Source organism: Amphiprion ocellaris, chromosome 3, assembly GCF_022539595.1.
Source record: "Amphiprion ocellaris isolate individual 3 ecotype Okinawa chromosome 3, ASM2253959v1, whole genome shotgun sequence".
Classification (NCBI taxonomy): domain Eukaryota; kingdom Metazoa; phylum Chordata; class Actinopteri; family Pomacentridae; genus Amphiprion; species Amphiprion ocellaris.
The window spans coordinates 4,872,147-4,891,835 of NC_072768.1; the positions used below are offsets into that span (position 1 = coordinate 4,872,147).

The window sequence follows — 19,689 nt, forward strand, 5'->3', positions numbered from 1 at the left end:
AATCTCGTTATACATTGTATACACTGTATAATGACAATAAAGAATATTCTATTCTATTCTATTCTTCTAAAAATCACAGTTATATATCGACTCCACTCTCCACATGTGGGAGAAGACAGCAGTGACGCGCTTTACGTGCACTACGTGACGTCAGAAGCGGCGTTTCTGCTCATGCTCGCGAGGACAGGAGGAGGTGAGCCCGACCGCAGCTGATAGATGTGTTGTAGTGATGTAATGTTGCCTGTTTGGTGACTACGGATGGCTGTTTGTGCCAGGCTCTGCGGAGTGGGTCAGTCTCGGAGGTGCCGGAGGCGACAGCGGAACAACCAGCAGGACCAGGGCAGCGATTCGGACATGGACGAGGAGGAAGAGGAGCGGATCGTAGGCCAGCGGCTCGGCGACGCAGGAGGCTGCGGAGGCCCGGACCGCGGCGTCGCCACTGCAGGGCCGAGTGACGCCGGAGAATATGTCAACAGAGGAGGCTTTCTGGACCGCAGGAGCACCGGACCTCCACACCCCGAGTCGTTAGTGGAATTACCGCCGGAACTCTTGGTGGAAATATTCTCCCTGCTGCCCGGAACTGTGCTACCGAATGTTGCGCTCGTCTGCAAGAAATTCAGACAAATCCTCAACACGGAAACCATCTGGAGAAGGCGGTGCATGGAAGGTAAATATAGCGATTACTGGACGTGGTTTAGCTGATAACTTCCAAGTAAAGCGGTGACTCACAGATGCTTGGAGAGGACCGTGTTGTCGTCGGGTTGTGTGTGTGTGTGTGCGTGCGTGTGCGTGCGTGTGTGTGTGTGTGGCAGCTCCGGTGTCACGGAGATGTTTCCCCCTCTAAAAGCGTTTCTATTGATCTGTGCGGGAAACATGAAGAGAATTAGCCAGCTGTAGTCAATGCAGTAGAAAATAGACCGAGGCCTCCAATGTCTGTCCAGCTGATAGGAGTGTTGATGGAGGCCCGGACCGAGCCTGGATGAGGCCTTGAGCATTGTTGTGATCACCGCCCCCTATTACCATCACAGTGTTTTAATGCTAAACAAATACATAACAGGTACATAGTTCAAGGCGTAATGCACTTCTTTAATTACACAATGACCCTCCAGGCTCACTGTTGGTGTCAGACACGATCAAAATGAACATAAAAACCATTAGTATTTTTACTTTTAATAAAAATATATGCAAGACATATCCCAAAGTCCCTCAATTATGTATTGACCCTCATGTCTTTTTTTTCCCTCTGCAGAGTTTGGCATGAAAGAGGATCTGAGGAAGATGGAGGCAGGAGGAGTGTCCAGTCAAGACCTCTATGTAAAACGTCAGTTTGACAGCTTTCATGTCAACCATTCTGATTGATCACATCAAGTGTTTTGTTCATTCCTACTCATTTGGGTCATCATTCATATTTTCTTGTGTGCATGTGGGTTAGGTGTCCAGATAAATATCAAAATGTTGATTAGGATTTGCAGCAGATGGGAAGCATTCCTGACATTTGTGGGGGGGGGGGGTTTCTATTATTGTAGTTTCTCAGCCTCTTAAACAGACTGTTGATGGTGGAACTTTTTAAAATCTTTTTTTTTTAACGTATTCTCCCCCATCTGTTTCGCTTTTGTTTACCAGCAGAGATTTAGATCTTATGTGCTTTTTAAAATACCAGCTGCCGCTAAACATATTAGGCAAAATGGTGGCAAGAGGCATGTTTGATTACTCTGGCACATTTTACTGCATTGATCAGAGCGCGGCGTTGGACTGAGCCCGTCTTGGTCCGTGGCTGCTCTACACATGCCTGTGTTGTGCCTGTGCAGGTGTCAATCCGCGGGTGAAGTCTGGGCGCTTTATGAAGCTCCTCCCGGACTACGAGCACATGGACTATAGAGACGTGTACACACACTGTATGTACATGGGCCTCAGAGTGGATGGCTGCAGCATGAGGGGTTGTATGTGTGGGACTTAAATTGTGTTAATCTGTAAGCAAACAGTTGTAGCAGTGTTATGCATCCTGTGTTAATGATACATGATGCTAATAATTCTTCCCAGTTTGCTTGCATATTAAGTATGAAATGGGAGGGGAGATCATTTGGTGTGCTGTGTGTGTTCAGAAACTTGGTTGACAGGAACATGGACACTTTACACTTTCATCTCATCGACTTCATTCTTGGGTGTGTGGGTTTTAACATCCTCTCTGGTGTTTTTAACCCTGCACTCTGTAGTTGTTAGTAAACCATGAGTTTGGCGCTGTAGAGACTGATTAGTACGATGTGCTGTTGTGCTCTTGTGTTGCAGTGCTTCACCCGTACAGGCACATCTTGGGTCTATGGCAGCCTGATATAGGCCCTTATGGCGGATTGCTTAATGTCGTGGTAAGCACCGTTTCTCAATCAAGACATTTGCATAAAGACAAGAGAATCAGTGACAGCAATTTAGAATGTGTTGATCATCTTTCGCGTGAAAAAATTACTAAACGACGCTCATTTATAATACAGCAATATTCTAATGCAGGGGTGTCAAACTCATGAGACAAAAAAATGAACCAAACAACACAAGAGAGACAAAAACGAGAAACAAAACAACAAAAACATGAGACAAACATCAGACAAAAAAGAACAAAAACAAGACAAAATATTTCAAAAACGAGGCACAAAATGACAAAAGAACAACTAGCAATCTAGTATTTTACTTTATGATCAAAGCAACTTGTCATGGTCTAGAAATTATTTTAAATTTACAATTTTTCAAATTTACAATCTGCAGTCCATGTCTTCTCTGTAATTTTTACACTTTACAAAGTCGCCCCGCAGGCCGGATTGAACCCTCTGGAGGGCTGGTTTTGGCCCGTGGGCTGCATGTTTGACACCCTTTTTCTAATGCTTTGATCAGAAAACCAACAGAATGTTAAAGCAGGTAATTTAGTCAAAATACATTTTCCATTCAGGTGGACGGGTTGTTCATTATCGGCTGGATGTATTTGCCACCTCATGACCCTCGTGTGGAGGATCCAATGAGAAGACGGCCGCTGTTCCGTATCCACATGTGGGAGAGCAACAAGGCCACTGTGGAGTGTATGTATGGACACAAAGGTCCCCACAAAGGAGACATACAGGTGAGGGCTTACAGAGCTTATCTGTGCTTGAAAGAAATGAGCTCCGCAGAATTTGAAAGATATTTCTTGACACAGATAACTAATCCCACTTTAATTGAGGTTAGTAGCTTATTGAAGTAGGCTACCCTGTAATATGTGTCAAATTCTGTTATTTTTAGACGGGAAAGAAGGATGAATTTTCAACAAAATGTAACCAGACTGATCATCACCGCATGCCAGGAGGCAGACAGGAGGTGGGTCAAACTGGGAAAACTGTTGCTGCCTGAAGCCTGTTGACTGCCTGTTTGAATTATTATGTTTTCAAAGCCTATGTACTCTGATATTTTTGGAATTCAAAGACTGTTACCAGCAGCATTTTTTGATTTGTGCATGTGTGTAGGAATTCAGGACGTGGTTGGAGGAAGAATGGGGCCGCACGCTAGAAGAAATCTTCCATGAGCACATGCAGGAGCTCATCCTAATGAAGTTCATTTATACCAGTCAATATGAGTATGACTCTCTTCCTTACATGCACTTTCTCTGCTGCACTAATCAAGTTTCAGCCAGTTTAACAAACTCAATAGCAATTAACTTGCATCCTAAACAGTAATAAGTCTTGGCAGCATCTCAAGTAAACCTGTGGCTTTCCTATTCTTTCCTGTGACAGTAACTGCTTGACTTACCGAAGGATCTACCTGCCTCCGGCGATGCCCTCAGACCTGCTACAGCCAGGCCTCTTCAAAGGCACCTATGGCAGTCATGGCTTGGAGATTGTCATGCTCAGTTTCCACGGGAATTCTGCAAGAGCCACTAAACTCACTGTAAGTTAATAAAAAGAAAAATCATTATCAAAGGCTGTCTTTGTCTTAAATAACTCCTGCATGTTAGCCCTGCAGTTTGGTGTAACTACGGACTGTTTACAATTCTATGAGCATGATTTTCCACAGACAAAGCTTTTTTGGAAATTAACTGTTTAGCCAAGTTCCTTTTGAAATCAGATTTTTCACAGGCTGTCCTTCCTGTACATTGTGCCTTTGAGTGGAACATTCTCACATCTTTGACCTGCTGCATGTGAGATGAACACACAAAGTTCATCTCTCAGTGCAGACTGTAATTTTACTCTGTCCTGCAAGGGAGACCCCAATGTCCCTGCAGGACAGCTCACACTAGATGTTGACCTGAGTCGGCCCGTGGTCCTGCCAGAGTTGGAGCAACAGCGCAACATTGAGGAGCTGTCTCGGCTAGTGCTGGGGGTGCACGAGGAAGTGCAGAGGGAGGTGGAACAACAGGCCAACGGCACTCCTGCCACAGTCAGACAGGCAGCAGAAGGGGCCTGTGGCGGCGCCAGCGGGGCAGAAGAAATGGAGGCAGACCATGTTGCCTGTGTAGACAACTGCCAGTCTGGCCCTAGTGGCAGCAGCAGCAGCAGCAATCCTCCTGAAGCCCTACCCTTCATCCTGCCTCTTGGGGTTATGGCTCGCAATGAGGTGTACCCTCGCACCTGCAGGAAATGGTAAGCTAAAAGAAGCTAGAAAATGCATGTAGTATAAATTCCATAGTGTATCAGTGGAGCAATTTATTCATTGTAGCCTTTTTGCTACAATATGTCTGTGGCTGAACATTCTGCTGAACATTGTTCAGAACGCTGAATTAGTTTTCTAGTCAAAAAAACAAAGCAAAAAACTGTCACGTTTGACCAGCCAGCAGTTGGAAGGTCCCTGAGAGCTGACCTCAAAACAAAGCCAACCCCTTCAGCTCTACCTGTCTGTTTAATGAAACAACTTGCTAGACAAATGCAACTGCAGAAATGTTTTATTACCACCCTTAAGAATATGCAGATTTCATTTCTTAAAGAATTACAGAGGTTCCTCGCCATATCACGGTTCACATTTCATGGATTTTTAAATTGCATTTGGTATCACGGATTTTTCACTACATTGTGGGATTTTGCAATATATTCGTATTGTCAGATAATTATTATTGTGGCGAGCTGCGTTGAAGAACATCGCTGGGGTAAGAATATCTGCCATTTACGCACTCTGCAATTGGCAGATGCTTTTATTTTGACACACACAGAGTGACACTAGAGAAAATGTCAGGAAGTCATCAAACACACTCACAGTCCTGGCAACATAACACTGAATCAAACTAACTAGGCTGACTAAAACACAAACACTAATAGCACTGTGATGCTACCATAAACTACAATATTGACATTTAAACCCCCAGCACTTTGAACTCCCATGGTGCATTGCAGCACAACAGTTCAGTCATAGCGACCAGCTCTGCAATCGCTACATTATTTTAATTATTTTTGCAGTAAAATAACCATTTTCTAGCCTACAAAATTGAAAACAATGTCAAAAATATATAAAGAATAATAATTAAAATATATTATTTTAAAAATTTAATCAAAATAAAATGCATAGCATGCAGCACTGCGCTCTGATTGGTTCAGCAACTGTTGCACTTCGTGGATTTTCGCCTATTGCGGTTGGGTCTGGAACGTAACCCCGCGATATATGAGGGACCACTGTAATTCTTCTGAGTTGTCATTATCAGAAACTAAAATACTATAGTCCTGACCATTGTTTTGCTTGTAGGTTTCTGTATACAGTGTTTGTTTGAACAGAGTCTACCATTGAAACTGATATCCATCAAAATCTAGATTAACTAATGAAGTGATGTATCTCTGTTTCAGCTTCTATGGGACAGGTCTAATCGCTGGTCATGGCTTTACAAGTCCAGAACGCACCCCGGGGCTCTTTGTGCTGTTTGATGAGGACCGTTTTGGTTTCATCTGGCTGGAATTGAAGTCTTTCAGTCTGTACAGTCGCCTGACGGACCACCTAGCCCACGCTCATGCCCCAAACATGGAGCGGTTTGAGGCCATGCTGCGTAACATGCAGTCCTGGACATCCTGATGCACCAAGCTTTAAGTCTCCTCCCACAGTACAAAGGCATAACAACAACCATCACACACAAATCACCTCTGTCCTCCGCTGACTTTACAATCTCGATAGCTCGTGACCTTAACTCTCCAGGTTCTATCTGTAATGTCTTTCAAACATCGGGTTTTACTGTCTAACTTTAGCTTGTTATGTCACACTGATGCGCCTGTTCCCATAAAAGCACTGTTAAAGGCCTCCCAAGTCACCGTTTATCACCTCACCTCCATATGAACCTAATCCTCCAGTACAGCATGATAACGGGTCACATAGAAGTTTATTTATTTATTTATTTATTCCCTGCAGTAACAATAATGAATGATTACCAACTATACCACTTATTATGGATAAAACTGTATGTGCCTCTGATTTTAAAACCATGTCTGTACTTGGTAGCGCTTGAAGAAGATGAAGGTGTCCAATGTATTCTACTATATAATAGTATTATACTGATTTCCGTGCCCAACATATTGAACTGCATGCTGCATTTTCTTTAAATCTAATCGCATTACACTCATAACCACTATCTGAACATGATCTGTTATCATTTAAAGCAGCATGCCTTGCTTCTTATACTTTTTGTTCTTGTTGTTGTTGTTTTTGGGTTTTTTTTGCTTTGGAGACATCAGAATTTTTCAAAATAAGACAGCATCTCAGGTGTTTTTCTCTTTGCCACAAGTCAGTGAAAACAGGACTTACATGTATAACAAGTGACATTCATTGTATTAATTTGTGTAATAGGAATACTGACTGAGTTTTACAACTGGGCAATTTTCTAACTGTTGACCCGCTGTCTTATCACACACTGTAGCTACATCAGCCAGTTTTGGGCAGACAGATATATTTTTGCCCTTTCAACTAATGAGATAACTTTATCAGTGGTAGGCTTCAGCACTTGGTCCTACTCCAACATATTATCGAAGTTGGAAAGTTGTATTGCGATAGAATAACATAATCTATACATAAGCTGGATTTGATCAAAATTATACAGTTCATGTGCTTCTGTAATTATGGTCTGAAATGGAAACTTCTCTCACCCTTGAAATGTAGTGCGTTTGCTGGTTGTTTAAATGGCTGACACAGTGTTTGCCTGGCTTTATACCTGCAAAGCTTTCCCTCCATTTATTTTGAACTTGAGACCAGTCTAGCTGAACGATATACAAACTATCAGCTCAAAGTGCATCTCAAAGTACCAAGTAAGTGTCTGTACGTCTCATTACGGCCTGATGGTGGTGCCCAGTAGCTTTCCTACTCCAAGTGCACTTTTCTGGGCAGTATAGTGAATCATTCAAAACCCACTGGCCAGCACTTTTATAACAGACTGCAGCTTTACTAACATTTGCAAAAAAAAGAAAAAAAAACTCTGCTTAAAGCGTCATTGATTTCTCTTTTCTTTGACACATTTTATTGATTTCATCTCAAATTTAATATATTTGTTTTATACATTCTCCTATCTGTAAACCCAGCTATTTGAATGATTTGCCTTTGAAAAGTGTTGCTTTGTACTTTTTTTCAATGCCATTTGCCTGATTTTGTGGAAAAACTTAGTTTGACCTATTGAACTGCTCACATCAGACTTCAGGGAGCTTTTCAGCTTAAGCGCTCTTCTCAGTAATAAAAAAACTGAAAGGAACATTTTTGTCACATCTATTTATTTTCAGAGTGGTTTGTATGTGTATCTTATTGTAATACAGGATAGCTGTGTGTAAAGTCATTACCTGCTTTGTAGAAAAACAAATTCACTGATTATCTTAAGTCATACCGGTGACCAGTGTGTTCCCAGTTTTGTGTGACGATGGTACTAACAAAACCACTGAACAGTAATATTCATTTAATATTAAAATCCAGATCCATAAATATGGAAACAAAAACAGAAGGTAAATATTCCCTGAAGCTATCTGCCTTGAAAATTCTGTTAATTGATAGACGTTTTCACATCTTTCTCGGTTTTATTTTTCAGTGACCACAACCATACATCTTTTTAAATTTAGTTGTGTAAGTCCTATATATAAAATGTATGGTACTTTGCATAACCTCCTAAAAAGTGCCTCCATTTAAAAAAGATTTAGGCCAGGTTTAGTACAGTGTGTCAGGCATTTTCAGCTCTTTTTATTGTGGTTATTTATAATTATAAAAAAAAACTTAATAATGGAATGAGATGTGATCATTTTACAGCTTGCTCTGCTTCATATTTTCATATTTTCCAGCAGCCCTAAGTTCACTGATACATTTTCCATCTCCAGTGCTGGATAGAATATAAAGTCCGAGTCTCACAGATCATGTTTACACCAGCTGGTAAAAGTAAATCAACTTTGAATTTGTGTTCCTATGTTGGTACAGATCACAAAGCAGTAGAGCATAATGCAGTATATACTAACTATACTTAAGAACTTGGGTCTGTTTACCTGAAAAAAGCCCAGAAGTCCCAAACAACACTGGATCAGAACCACAACCACATCCTGGTGAGCAGCCAGAGTAGATCCATCATACACTGAAGCTGAACCCATAATGAAGGCCGCACCATGGATCCAGACCATGACCTGGTACAGAAATGACAGGGTTCCATCCAACACAAGAGATTTGTTGTGATACATCTTGAATGATCAACAGTTACAGTCACTGGAAACACAAGAAAACTTAAAATGACTTGTCAGGTAAGATGTTTTTTCTAGAGTGAAAATACAAAAATGTCCAGGTCTGAGGACATATGAAAAACATAAAATTCAGCTAAAATATCTTACAAAACTTAGTTTTGGCCCCCAAATACTAAAAAAGTAAAATCTGAAGGAAGTCTGAAATGGCACAAACTGACCTCTATGTAATTGTGCAAAGAAAATTGCTTACTCAGCCTGCAGTTCTGTAGCAACACCGAGAAAACGGAAATTAGAAAGCAGAAAGTTACTTTTACACTGAACTTCATGGTTGTCTTGGTGTGGACTCTGCAACGAGAACCTGCACAGAGAAAACATCATCTCCTATACTTATAAACTTTGCTCTCTTAACCTTGATAAAGTTAAGCAACAATTCATCATGGACAAGCATATATTCTGACCCCTTACTACCACATGTTTCTGTTGTTTCTAAGGTTAGGTGCAAGATGTATGCTAATGCATATTCTGAATACTTCAGACACATCGCAACCATACAGTCTATGATTGCAACACCCCTGTGTCTAAATGGCTCATGGGAGATGTTGACAAAATCACAAGTTTGAGCACCTCATCAAACTTGAAATCACCACTCCTAATTCTGCACTGCAACTACAGTCTGTCCTCCAGCTACACACCCAACATACCCAGGAGGTTATTTAACACACTACTTTGTCCTGAAAATCCCTTTCCTCTCCAAACAATTCTACAGAGAACAAACAAAGAACCATTGTGAGTTTATGACAAGCTCATTGTGCTATTTCACATGGTTAATATTTCACTATCACTATGTTATCATGGTTATTTTGGGTATCTCTTTTTTTTCATTTAATTACCGTGAAGAAAATGGAAATGTTCACAGAGTGAATGGACGCAGAAATAAGGTCACAGAAAAAAGTGTTTGTTTTTCATCAAGCAACTTGCTAGTGCTGACATTTTGATTAGACTTGCCTTTGTTTTGTAACCTAACCCTAACTCATCTATCCATTCATTCATCCACCTACCTAATCATCATCATTTGTAACAAATAAGTGGTTCAAATGGCTTTCTGGATCCTGTGTTTAAATTTGCACTCCATATCAGATGTTCTGTGAGTCAGCACTATCAACTTTACTGTACTTGCTTTAAACCAAAGTGAGTATCTATGAGTGGTTTGTAAAAAATAAAGTCTACTAGAGCACCATTGGTTTATTTTTGACACGTAATATATAAAATCTCAAATGCAGCCTTTTGTGTTGTACAATCTATAATCTGTACATTCAAGTATTTGAGTGATTTGCCTAGAAAATATTTTGCTTTGTCTTATTTTCAGTGCCATATGCCAAGTTTGACCTCCTAAAGTGCTCACATCAGAATTGAGAAAGCATTTTAAGTGCAAGTGCTCGTCTCAGTAATAATAAAACTGAAAGGAATGTCTTTGTCACATCTGTTTTTTTGTTTTGTTTTTTACAATTGATTGTATGTGTATCACACTGTAATACAAAAGAGCTGTTTCAATTGTCACAGACAAAAATATGTGCTTTGTCATCATTTTTCATGAAGAAAAACAAATTATCATCTGCTGTCTGTATATACAGTTCTCTTAACCCATGCTCACTTTTCTTTTCAGAGCGAGGACCCAGGAAACCCCTGCTTACAAGCGGGACTGCAGACATGTGTCAGGCAATAGTCAAAGCTAGACTGTATCAACATTTTAACCAACATCAGTCCTGATCATAATATTCATCCATTTTTAGTGCTGTAACTTTTTCAATTCCATTTTTTTACTATATATTTACCTATAGTATATATATAGATTTCATATGTTTCAAGGGGAACAATTTTGTCTTTAAGGACTTTAATGTAATTTTTTTGTACACAGTGTAATATTGATTTATTATGAGAGTTAATTTAAAAATTTCAAAAGTTCCATATCAATACGTAACTTTGCCAAATGCTATGCCAAATCCATGAACACAGCCAACTTATCAACAAAAAAAATCAAACAAGCTTAATTCTAATTAATAAAAGGGTTAAAAAAAAGATGCAAGAACTTCACAGTTCACTGTGCTCTATGTTCTCATTATGTTGTTGGATCTTCTCTGGGAGGGTCTGAGTCATAAAAACAAACCGATCCTTCTTCAGGCCTCGACCAACTACCTGCTCCTTCAAACCAATTGCCAGATACTCCTCTTCTGCTCCATACTTTGGCCAATGGACAAGACCATCCCCATTAGGAGACCTAAACATACATTTACACAGTTACAAATGAGTCTGCTATCTTCATGTATACTATAACTTATAATGAGCACTAATTCCTACCCTGTGCGAGCAAAGTTGCCCCAGTAGCTCATCATGGTTCTGCTCAACTGTTCCTCTTCTTCAGAGCATGCATCTAAAATGATAATTATCAGGTAAAACATTTTGTGCTCCATTTTATACTCCAATAGATACATATATTGGAACATTCCAAGGTCGCCACCATTCTAATAAATTGATAATCACTGTCCGTACACAGTTGGGGGAGTAACTAAAGCGACTTTTCTGAATACTCTGCTGTGCTATATGTCCAAGCTAGGCCTGTACAGCTGGTGTTCTGTAGTTTCTTATTCAAGCAACACATGCTGGTTCATTTATTCATTAATATGTGCCTCCTTGGCCTTTCTTGACTATACCAGCCAATATTCATAATTGTGAATTCTTTGTGAGTCTTTAATCATTATTGAGACATCCACCCTCCGCAACAGCAAAAGCTAAAAGTCCAAAGCACAAGTGAGCATTGTGCAGTACTAAATCCGTTTCGGTTCCACCTCAGGCCTCCCTGACTGGATTGTAGGGAACTTACATGAATTTAAGGGCAAAGATGATATTATTGGGAATTATAATATGCCTTTTATATCAACTGGGCCTATTATTAACATACATGGAGCAGAGTCTCAGGGCTTTCATTGTAATTCTTGTACACCTCTGTCCTTTACTGACCCACATAAGGATCCCTTTGTTTTAGGATCTATTTCTAGTGTGGAGATCTGTAAAGCATTGAAGGCTATTGATCCAAAAAAAAGTCTTCAGGACCTGACAATTTGGATCCCTATCTCTAAAAGCTTACTGCCAATTTTATTGCTGAGCCTATTGATCATATTTTAATTTAAGCCTCCAGATTAATTCTGTCCCCAAATCCCTACAGCTACAGTGTGTCTTTATGGAGACAATGCAATAAGGTATTCAGCTGCCTCTTCTCTGGTCCACACTCATGAGCTCCAGACTGACTTTCAACAGCTACAGGCTTCATTGCAAGATTTAATGTTGGTTGAATGCCAAGAAAAACAAATTTATGATCTTTTCCAGTGCTCAGCCCCAGATTGCATACTACTACTATTATGACTTAGAGTGGTGACTTCACTGAACAATTACTTATGTAAAAGCAATGTTTACCTACAAAAATTCTTGTGTGCATCATCCAGAAAAGCCATAACCAAAAGCTGGTTACAGAGAGACCCCCCAATTATGGACCTTTTCATAAGAGTTGTCCATCACATACACTCCATGGAAATCATGACCTATACCCGGTTCCCAAGAAACCCTCCATCACAGGACTGAACGACTACAGACTAGTAGCGCTGACATCTAAGGTCATGAAGTCCTTCGAGAGACTGGTCTTGAGCCACCTGAAGTCTATAGTAGGACTCCTGCTGAACCCCCTGCAGTTTGCCTATGGGGCAAATAGGTTGACAGATGATGCAGTCAATCCGGGGCTGCACAACAGCCTGCAACATCTAGACGGCCCTGGCAGTTATTCAAGAATCCTGTTTATGGTTTTTTCCTCAGCATTCAACACCATCATCCCTGAAATCCTCTCCGCCAAACTCTCCCATCTCAATGTGTCTCCATCCATCTGTCAATGGATCACCAGCTTCCTGACAGACAGGAAGCAGCAGGTGAGGATGTGTCCTATCTCCACTACACTTCTCCCTCTACACCAATGACTGCGCCGCCAAGCACCCAGCTGTTAAACTCCTGAACTTTGCAGATGAGACAACAGTCCTCGGCCTGATCCAGGACGGTGATGAGTCTGCATATCGGCAGGAGGTTGAACGGCTGGTGATGTGACGCAGCCAGAACAACCTGAAGCTGAACACGTTCAAGACTGTGAAGATGATAGCGGACTTCAGGAGACAGTCCTTGTCACTGGTCCCTCTCACCATTAGCAACGGCCTTGTGTCAGCTGTGGAGTCCTTCAAGCTCCTGGGGACTACAATCTATCAGGACCTGAAGTGGGAGACAAACATCCACTCCATCCTAAAAAAGGCTCAGCAGATGTATTTCCTGCGACAGAGACACTACTGCCACAGGAGCTGTTGATCTAATTCTACACTGCAATCATCCAGTCTGTCCTGTGCACCTCTGGATCAGCCACACAGTAGGGCAGAAACAGACTGCAGCACCCAGTACGGACTGCAGAAAAAAATCATTGAAGCCCTTTTGCTGTCCACCCAGGAACTGCTCTCCACTAGAACCAGGAAGAGGGCAGGGAACATTATCAAAGGCCCCACTCGACCTGGACATAAACTGTTCTCCCCTCTCCCCTCCGGCAGGCGCTACAGACCCCTGCGCACTAAAACCACCAGACACAGGACCAGCTTCTTCCCCACTGCCATCATCCTAATAAACGGCTAAGCCGTTCCTCCACACCTGTACAATATACCAATGTATATGTACATTATTTTTTCAGTACAGCATTCTCTGCTTTTTGCACTGTATTATCACTGTAGCAATTATCATTTTTGGACTACTGTGTTTATATATTCTTTTCATATGTGTAAATATCTGAATATACTTTTTATCTTTTTTATTATCATTATTATTTTTTCTCTTTTCTTTTCTTTCTTTCTACAGTTATTTTATCATTCTTTTTCCTTACTCCTAGGATGACACTAACATCCGAATCCAAATTCCTTGTATGTTGTGTACGTACTTGGCCACTACAGCTGATTCTGATACCCGTTGTCTACAAAGAGACAAAAGGAAAGAACTTTGGCAGATATGGGACTGTTACCTGTTGGATGCTGGCAATGAATAAGTGATAAATAAGTAAGTAATAAATAACTATTTCTGCTCAACATATAAAATTTTAAATACAAAAAGTTTTAAAAAGAAGAAAAAAAGAAGGAAACCCAAAGACAGTCAAAGTATCTTGTCTGTTGCACTTACCAACAAATTTGGAATGGGTAGTTGTGAAGCAGAATCCAAGCACTAGAAAGATTTCATCTGTATGGTCACATCCAACAAAACTAGGCCTTTTATTCTGCAGGATTTTGGGAGGGTGCTGAAACTCATACAGGTATACAGCAGCACCTGCATCTAACAGGAGACAAATAGGTGGAATATTTGATTTGATTATCAAAGCGTGTGTAGATATTAAATATCACTATGCAGACAAATATGCATCATTTTGAATAAAAATTACCTCTGTGAGCAATTGCAGCTTTATTGACTGGAATGGTAAATAAAATATCTCCAAGCATCTCAGTCATTCCGTCTCTGTTTTTCACACGGTCTTCACCAGTTCCAATGTATTCATTCGTGATCAAATCTCTCTTGAAAGCACGTTTAGGCTTGAAAAAATTAACAATGCATCTGTCAAAGAAGCTTGAGCATCTTGAGGAAGAGTCATATTGTAATAACAAGCAGCGTCTGTCTTACATCAGGGTTGCAAAAGGACAGCACGTTCATGAATTCTTCCCGATCTATTCCTTCCGTCCAGTCAGGGAGATTAATGTACTAAAGGAAGACCAAACAGTATCCAAAATTTCAGAGAAGCGCACAAGGAAGCGACACCAAATTTGAATCATCTGGAGATCAGTAAGCTCTTCATTCACTCAAAATTCTGAAACACTTCAACACTTACATTAGGGATAGCAAATCCCCCTTCGTGCTTATTAACGCCAGTCATGTATGGGACAGGGAAGATTTGATGTTTATGGAACAGCTCGTGCACCGGATCCGTCAGAAAGTGTCCATCAACATTTACCCAGAATACCATGTTTTTGCTCTTGAGAGAATAAAATATGTGAAAGTTGAGACAGGATTAAAACAGTCACTTGAAAGAAATGCTGCCCAAGACTTCAGGCTCACATTCAACTAATCTGGTCTCAGCAGTCTATATTAGTTTTGCACACAGTATCTCACCTCTGCAATAGCCGCTATAGTAGTAACATCAAGGTTTCTCACACAGTCCCCAAACTTCTCTGTGCTTTCAGTGCTACAACCAGATGCATTTGCAACCATCTGAGGACAGAATGAGGGATCGTGGTCACCAATTCATAAAAAAAAAAGTTATTATATTCTCGACAAGGAACACAGAAATAATTACCACATTACTTACTAACCTCCATCGCTGGCAGATGATCGTCTCTCACAAGAAAGTCCATTGCAGCTGTACCACTCTCAGCAATGGCACAGTGGAACAGGCCATCAGACAATGGTGAGAGGAGCTGTTAGAATATGCAGAATTAACTCTGAAAATACATAACTGCTCAGTATAAATGTGTTAACTGCAAATTGATTCTTACCAGGACAGATACAATCACTGCTCCAGCAGATTCCCCAAATATTGTAACTGAATCTGGGTCTCCTCCAAAGTTGTGAATGTGCTCCTGGACCCACCTCAGAGCTTCTATCTGATCCAGCATCCCAAAGTTCCCTGATACATGCTCATCTCCAGTGCTGGAAAGAATATAAAGTTAATTATTTTCATATGACGTGACTTCGCTTTTTACTTGCATTCCCACTGGAGATGCAATACAGACAGTAAAGAGAAAACTGCTACTTGACAACTCTCTGTCTGAGAGGACCAACCTCTCCCCCGAACAAGTGTGTGACCTCCTTAACCTTTGCCTCAGCACCACTTATTTCCAGTACAACAACAGTTTCTACAGGCAAAAACACGGCTGTGCCATGGGATCCCCTGTATCCCCCATTGTAGCTAACCTGTACATGGAAGAAATGGAGATTGTGGCACTGAAAACATACAGTGGCCACTCCCCGAGGCACTGGTTCAGATATGTGGATGACACATGGGTCACCATCAGGAAGGGTGAGGTCGAACCTTTCACAGAACACCTCAACTCGGTGGATAAAAACATCAAGTTCACAAGAGAGGATGTCCAAGACAACTGTCTGGCGTTTCTAGATTGCGTGGTACGCATTGAAACCAATGGGGAACTCAACATTGGGGTCTACAGAAAACCCACTCACACAGACCAGTACCTCCTGTTTGATTCACACCACCCACTAGAACACAAGTTGGGGGTGATCCGTACCTTAAAGCACAGAGCACAGAACATCCCATCAGAAGCGGATGGAAAAAGAAGGGAACACAAACATATTCACTCTGCTCTTCAAACTTGTGGCTATCCAAACTGGGCTTTTATCAAAACAGCAAAAAAGCGCAGGGAGGATAAGAAAGACGAGGACCACAAAAAGAGAAACAACATTGTCATCCCCTATGTGGCAGGAATTTCAGAGAAACTCAGGAGGATCTTTAACACCCACCAGATCCCAGTACACTTCAAGCCCAGCAACACTCTGAGGCAAAAGCTGGTCCATCCCAAGGACAAAATTCCAAGGGAGAAACAGAGCAATGTGGTGTACGCAGTGCAGTGCAATGAGGAATGCTCTGACCTGTACATTGGAGAGACTAAGCAGCCATTACACAAGCGCATGGCACAACACAGGAGGGCCACGACCACAGGCCAGGACTCAGCAGTCCACCTCCACCTCAAGGAGAAGGGGCACTCCTTTGATGACCACAAGGTGCGCATTCTAGCCAGAGAGGACAGATGGTTTGAGAGAGGGGTAAAAGAAGCCATTCATGTCAAACTAGAACGGCCATCTTTGAACAGAGGAGGGGGCCTCAGACACCACTTGTCTCCCACTTACAACGCCGTTCTTAGAGCCCTCCCAAGGAGGTGCAGCCATCTGTCCCACCTGCAGTCAGGTGACCCCCAACCACCCTCCTAGAGGGAGGGGTAACGACCGCCCATCAAAGGCTAACGACTCCTAACGAGTCTGTTGGTTTCGGGTCTTTGTCCACTTGTTTTTGCCACCACCCTCCTGGTGGATAAATATCTGGTACTCCCCACCAGGCTTTCAGAACTGAAGAAGCCTCTTGGATGAGAGGTGAAACGTTTTCGACTCACACGAGGTTAGTCCAGTTGCCATAATTTATGCTTGCTTGAGAAATATAAAGTTATAATTAACCAGATCATATTTACACCAGCTGTTAAAAGTGAGTCAACTTTGAATTTGTGTTCCCTTGAAACGCAGATCACATTCAGTGCAGTAGAGCATAACCACAGTATGTGCCAACTTTGCTTGGTAATTTGAGACTATTTACCTGAGAAAGCCAAGAAGTCCCAAACGATACTGGATCAGAACCACAACCACATCCTGGTAAGCAGCCAGAGCAGATCCATCATACATTGAAGCTGAACCCATAGTGATGCTCCCACCATGGATCCAGAACATGACCTGCCAAAGAAATTAAAGGCACTGATCTTACAACAAACACAACATTTTTACTTAATTCTTTCTGATTTCACCATGCAGGAGTCTTAAATAGGTGACTTTAAACTAAACAAAGACTTGAATTATAAAACTGACAGTGACAAATATAGAAGATTAGTTTGAGATTAGAGGTAAGCTCATCACAATCTGTGTACCAGAATGATTTTTTCAAAAGCATTAAAAATTGACTCTTCCATGAACACTGTCTAAACTTTCCCAAAGCTGAATCTCAGTCACTGAACAGCATCTCTTAAAATCTGCAGCAAAGAGTTCTTACTGGAAGCTTGGCATCTTTAGCTCTGTTTGCAGGAGTGTAAATGTTGAGGTAAAGACAGTCTTCTGAAATGTCGGGCAAATCTTCCAATATGGCACTGGTATAAGAAAACAGATCCAGAGTATTCTGTTTATGTTGAATGCACCTGAAAAACAGACATTTTCATCAATAAATATTGTGCATAATTCCTCCAAGTGTGGCATTCAAACACTGCAGCACATGTGTCTTACATGGGTGGCTGCTTGGTGGCGTCTCTCACTCCTTTCCATCCCTCTACAGGCTGAGGTGGAGCCAGTCTCAGGGAAGGACCTATGGGTGGCTTGGCAAATGGGACACCCAGGTAGGCATGGACTCCGGTCTCTTTGCCCTTTACACTCACATACTCACCTCTCAGGCTCCCGAGCTTTGTGTGGACTTCAGGTGCTGTCAGGATATTACAACTCAGTCAGAATCATGACAGAACATTTCACAATTTAGTAACTTCCCAGAAGAAAATCAAATTTCCCCAAATGTGCAACATCTGGTTGTTATGTCTTATGTTTGTACAGATACAAGTGTGTGCAGCTTTTTCATAGCAGTCTTTTTTAATTTAAATTTTATTTTTACCCTCAAAAATACATCTTACCTGAGAGCAAATTTTAAGGGTACAATATTTCCAGAATCATAACTCCCTCAACCATAAAAATTAGTGAAGACATAGACAAAATTGTGTCGGGCATAGCAAAATGATTGAATAGCTCCAGCAGAGGCCAGTTCTCTAACTATTGGCCCTTGAAAATGGAAAAAAGGTGCAATTTTCAAAACAACTGTAGTATTTGTCTCCCAGAAAGATCCCATATGTAGAAATATATAGCTGTGTTCACATTTCCTACAATAAACTCAACCTTTGGTCAACATGTCACCAGCTTGTGAGGCCTTGAACATCAGTAGAATTGCATGTGGGCCAAGTATAATAAGCCAAGGTTAAATTTTTGGTCATTTTGACATGTCAAAATAGTGATGCAGACTCATGCGTAGATACCAGAAAAATTGGTGTCCATAAAGGTCTATATTGTCATTATATGTACAATTAGAAATTACTTTCACGTTGTCTTCATGTTGAATTTCACCAACAGTAAATAAGGATTATTTTGCACATATACCTAAAATGCAGCCAAATGAGCCAAATGCTTCATACAAGTGACATCCAGCTGATAATAACTCTGTGGTACAGCATCAATATCTTATTTCACTTGTCTTGTTGTTAGAGCATTTGCTGTGATGTGTTCCAATAAAAACTAGATTTATTGTAATGTGTGTTATCATCAGTGTTTCAACCCACTTCCAGCACCTGTATGTGAACAGCAGGTAAGGCAAAATAAGCCTTACATGTAATGAATTTCAATATGCTAAATAATTTGTAAATTTGCACATTGAATGGCAAAATATAGACCCTTTGACACATCAGTTTTTGTCATTGTACAAATGAGGCCACATCACTATTTTAGCCTCTCAAAACTAGCAATAAAATGAAACATTTGCTTGCCTTTGCTGGAGTCATTCAATCATTTGGATCTACTTTAAACTGATACTGGATACTGAAAACTTAAAATAGCTTTCTAGGTAAGATCTTTTCTTTTATTTGTCCTTTTTTTTTGAGTGAAAATACAAAAATTCCCAGGTCTGAGAAGACATGAAAATCTCAAATTTCTGCCAAAATATTTCTGAGAACTTATTTTTGTTTACCAAAATAGAAATAAGTGAACTGTGGACTAAATCTGAGATGGTGCAGCAACACCACTATCTGAAATGACATGAACTGACCTGTGCAAAGAAATACTTCACTTACCCTGCCGCTTTGCAGCAACACAGACAAATAAAACAGAGATCACAAAGCAGAAAGTTAGCTTTGCATTAAACTTCATTGTTGTCTTGGTGTGGACTCTGCAAAGTGGATGCTCACAAAGAAAACGTTGCCCCTTATAAAACATTCCTCTAGTAACCTTGATCAAGTTAAGCCACACCCCAGCAACAACTGATCATGATTAACCATGTATTCTACCACCTAACTACCACATGGTTCTGTTGTTTCTCAGGCTGGGTGAAAGATGTGTGCTCACTGATATCTTTAACGCTTGACAACCAGTGGCAACGCCCCTTTTTCTAAATGGCTCATTGGAGATGAAAATCACAAGTTTAAACACTTCACCA

General features: G+C 40.9%; 2 protein-coding genes across 4 annotated transcripts in view; one reads left to right on the plus strand and one right to left on the minus strand.

Annotated features, from left to right (window-relative positions):
* The first annotated feature begins 166 nt into the window (after positions 1-166).
* fbxo31 (F-box protein 31) lies at positions 167-7,663 on the plus strand. Of its 2 annotated transcripts, XM_023261874.3 has the most exons (10): positions 167-667; positions 1,250-1,321; positions 1,809-1,895; positions 2,287-2,363; positions 2,936-3,103; positions 3,262-3,336; positions 3,483-3,592; positions 3,750-3,903; positions 4,216-4,595; positions 5,784-7,663. In XM_023261874.3, exons 1-10 carry the CDS (start codon positions 259-261, stop codon positions 6,004-6,006), a joined length of 1,755 nt encoding a protein of 584 aa, XP_023117642.2. In that variant the 5' UTR covers positions 167-258; the 3' UTR covers positions 6,007-7,663. The 2 variants fall into 2 exon arrangements, with proteins under 2 accessions (XP_023117642.2, XP_023117650.2); XM_023261882.3 differs by lacking the exon at positions 1,809-1,895 and having other exon boundaries at positions 168-667.
* Positions 7,334-19,689, minus strand: part of LOC111562986 (uncharacterized) — a 37,573-nt gene continuing 25,217 nt past the window's right edge. The window contains exons 26-37 of one of the 2 annotated variants that reach the window (XM_055009014.1): positions 17,730-17,922; positions 17,503-17,644; positions 17,056-17,189; positions 15,230-15,383; positions 15,047-15,151; positions 14,847-14,945; positions 14,566-14,709; positions 14,361-14,438; positions 14,125-14,272; positions 13,869-14,018; positions 10,980-11,052; positions 10,091-10,899 (exon numbers count right to left, since the gene is read on the minus strand). In XM_055009014.1, coding sequence (XP_054864989.1) covers positions 10,713-10,899; positions 10,980-11,052; positions 13,869-14,018; positions 14,125-14,272; positions 14,361-14,438; positions 14,566-14,709; positions 14,847-14,945; positions 15,047-15,151; positions 15,230-15,383; positions 17,056-17,189; positions 17,503-17,644; positions 17,730-17,922 — 1,607 coding nt within the window. In that variant the 3' untranslated portion in view covers positions 10,091-10,712. Of the gene's footprint in view, positions 8,571-10,090; positions 10,900-10,979; positions 11,053-13,868; positions 14,019-14,124; positions 14,273-14,360; positions 14,439-14,565; positions 14,710-14,846; positions 14,946-15,046; positions 15,152-15,229; positions 15,384-17,055; positions 17,190-17,502; positions 17,645-17,729; positions 17,923-19,689 lie in introns of those variants that run through there. The other variant, XM_055009015.1, reaches the window with a different exon arrangement.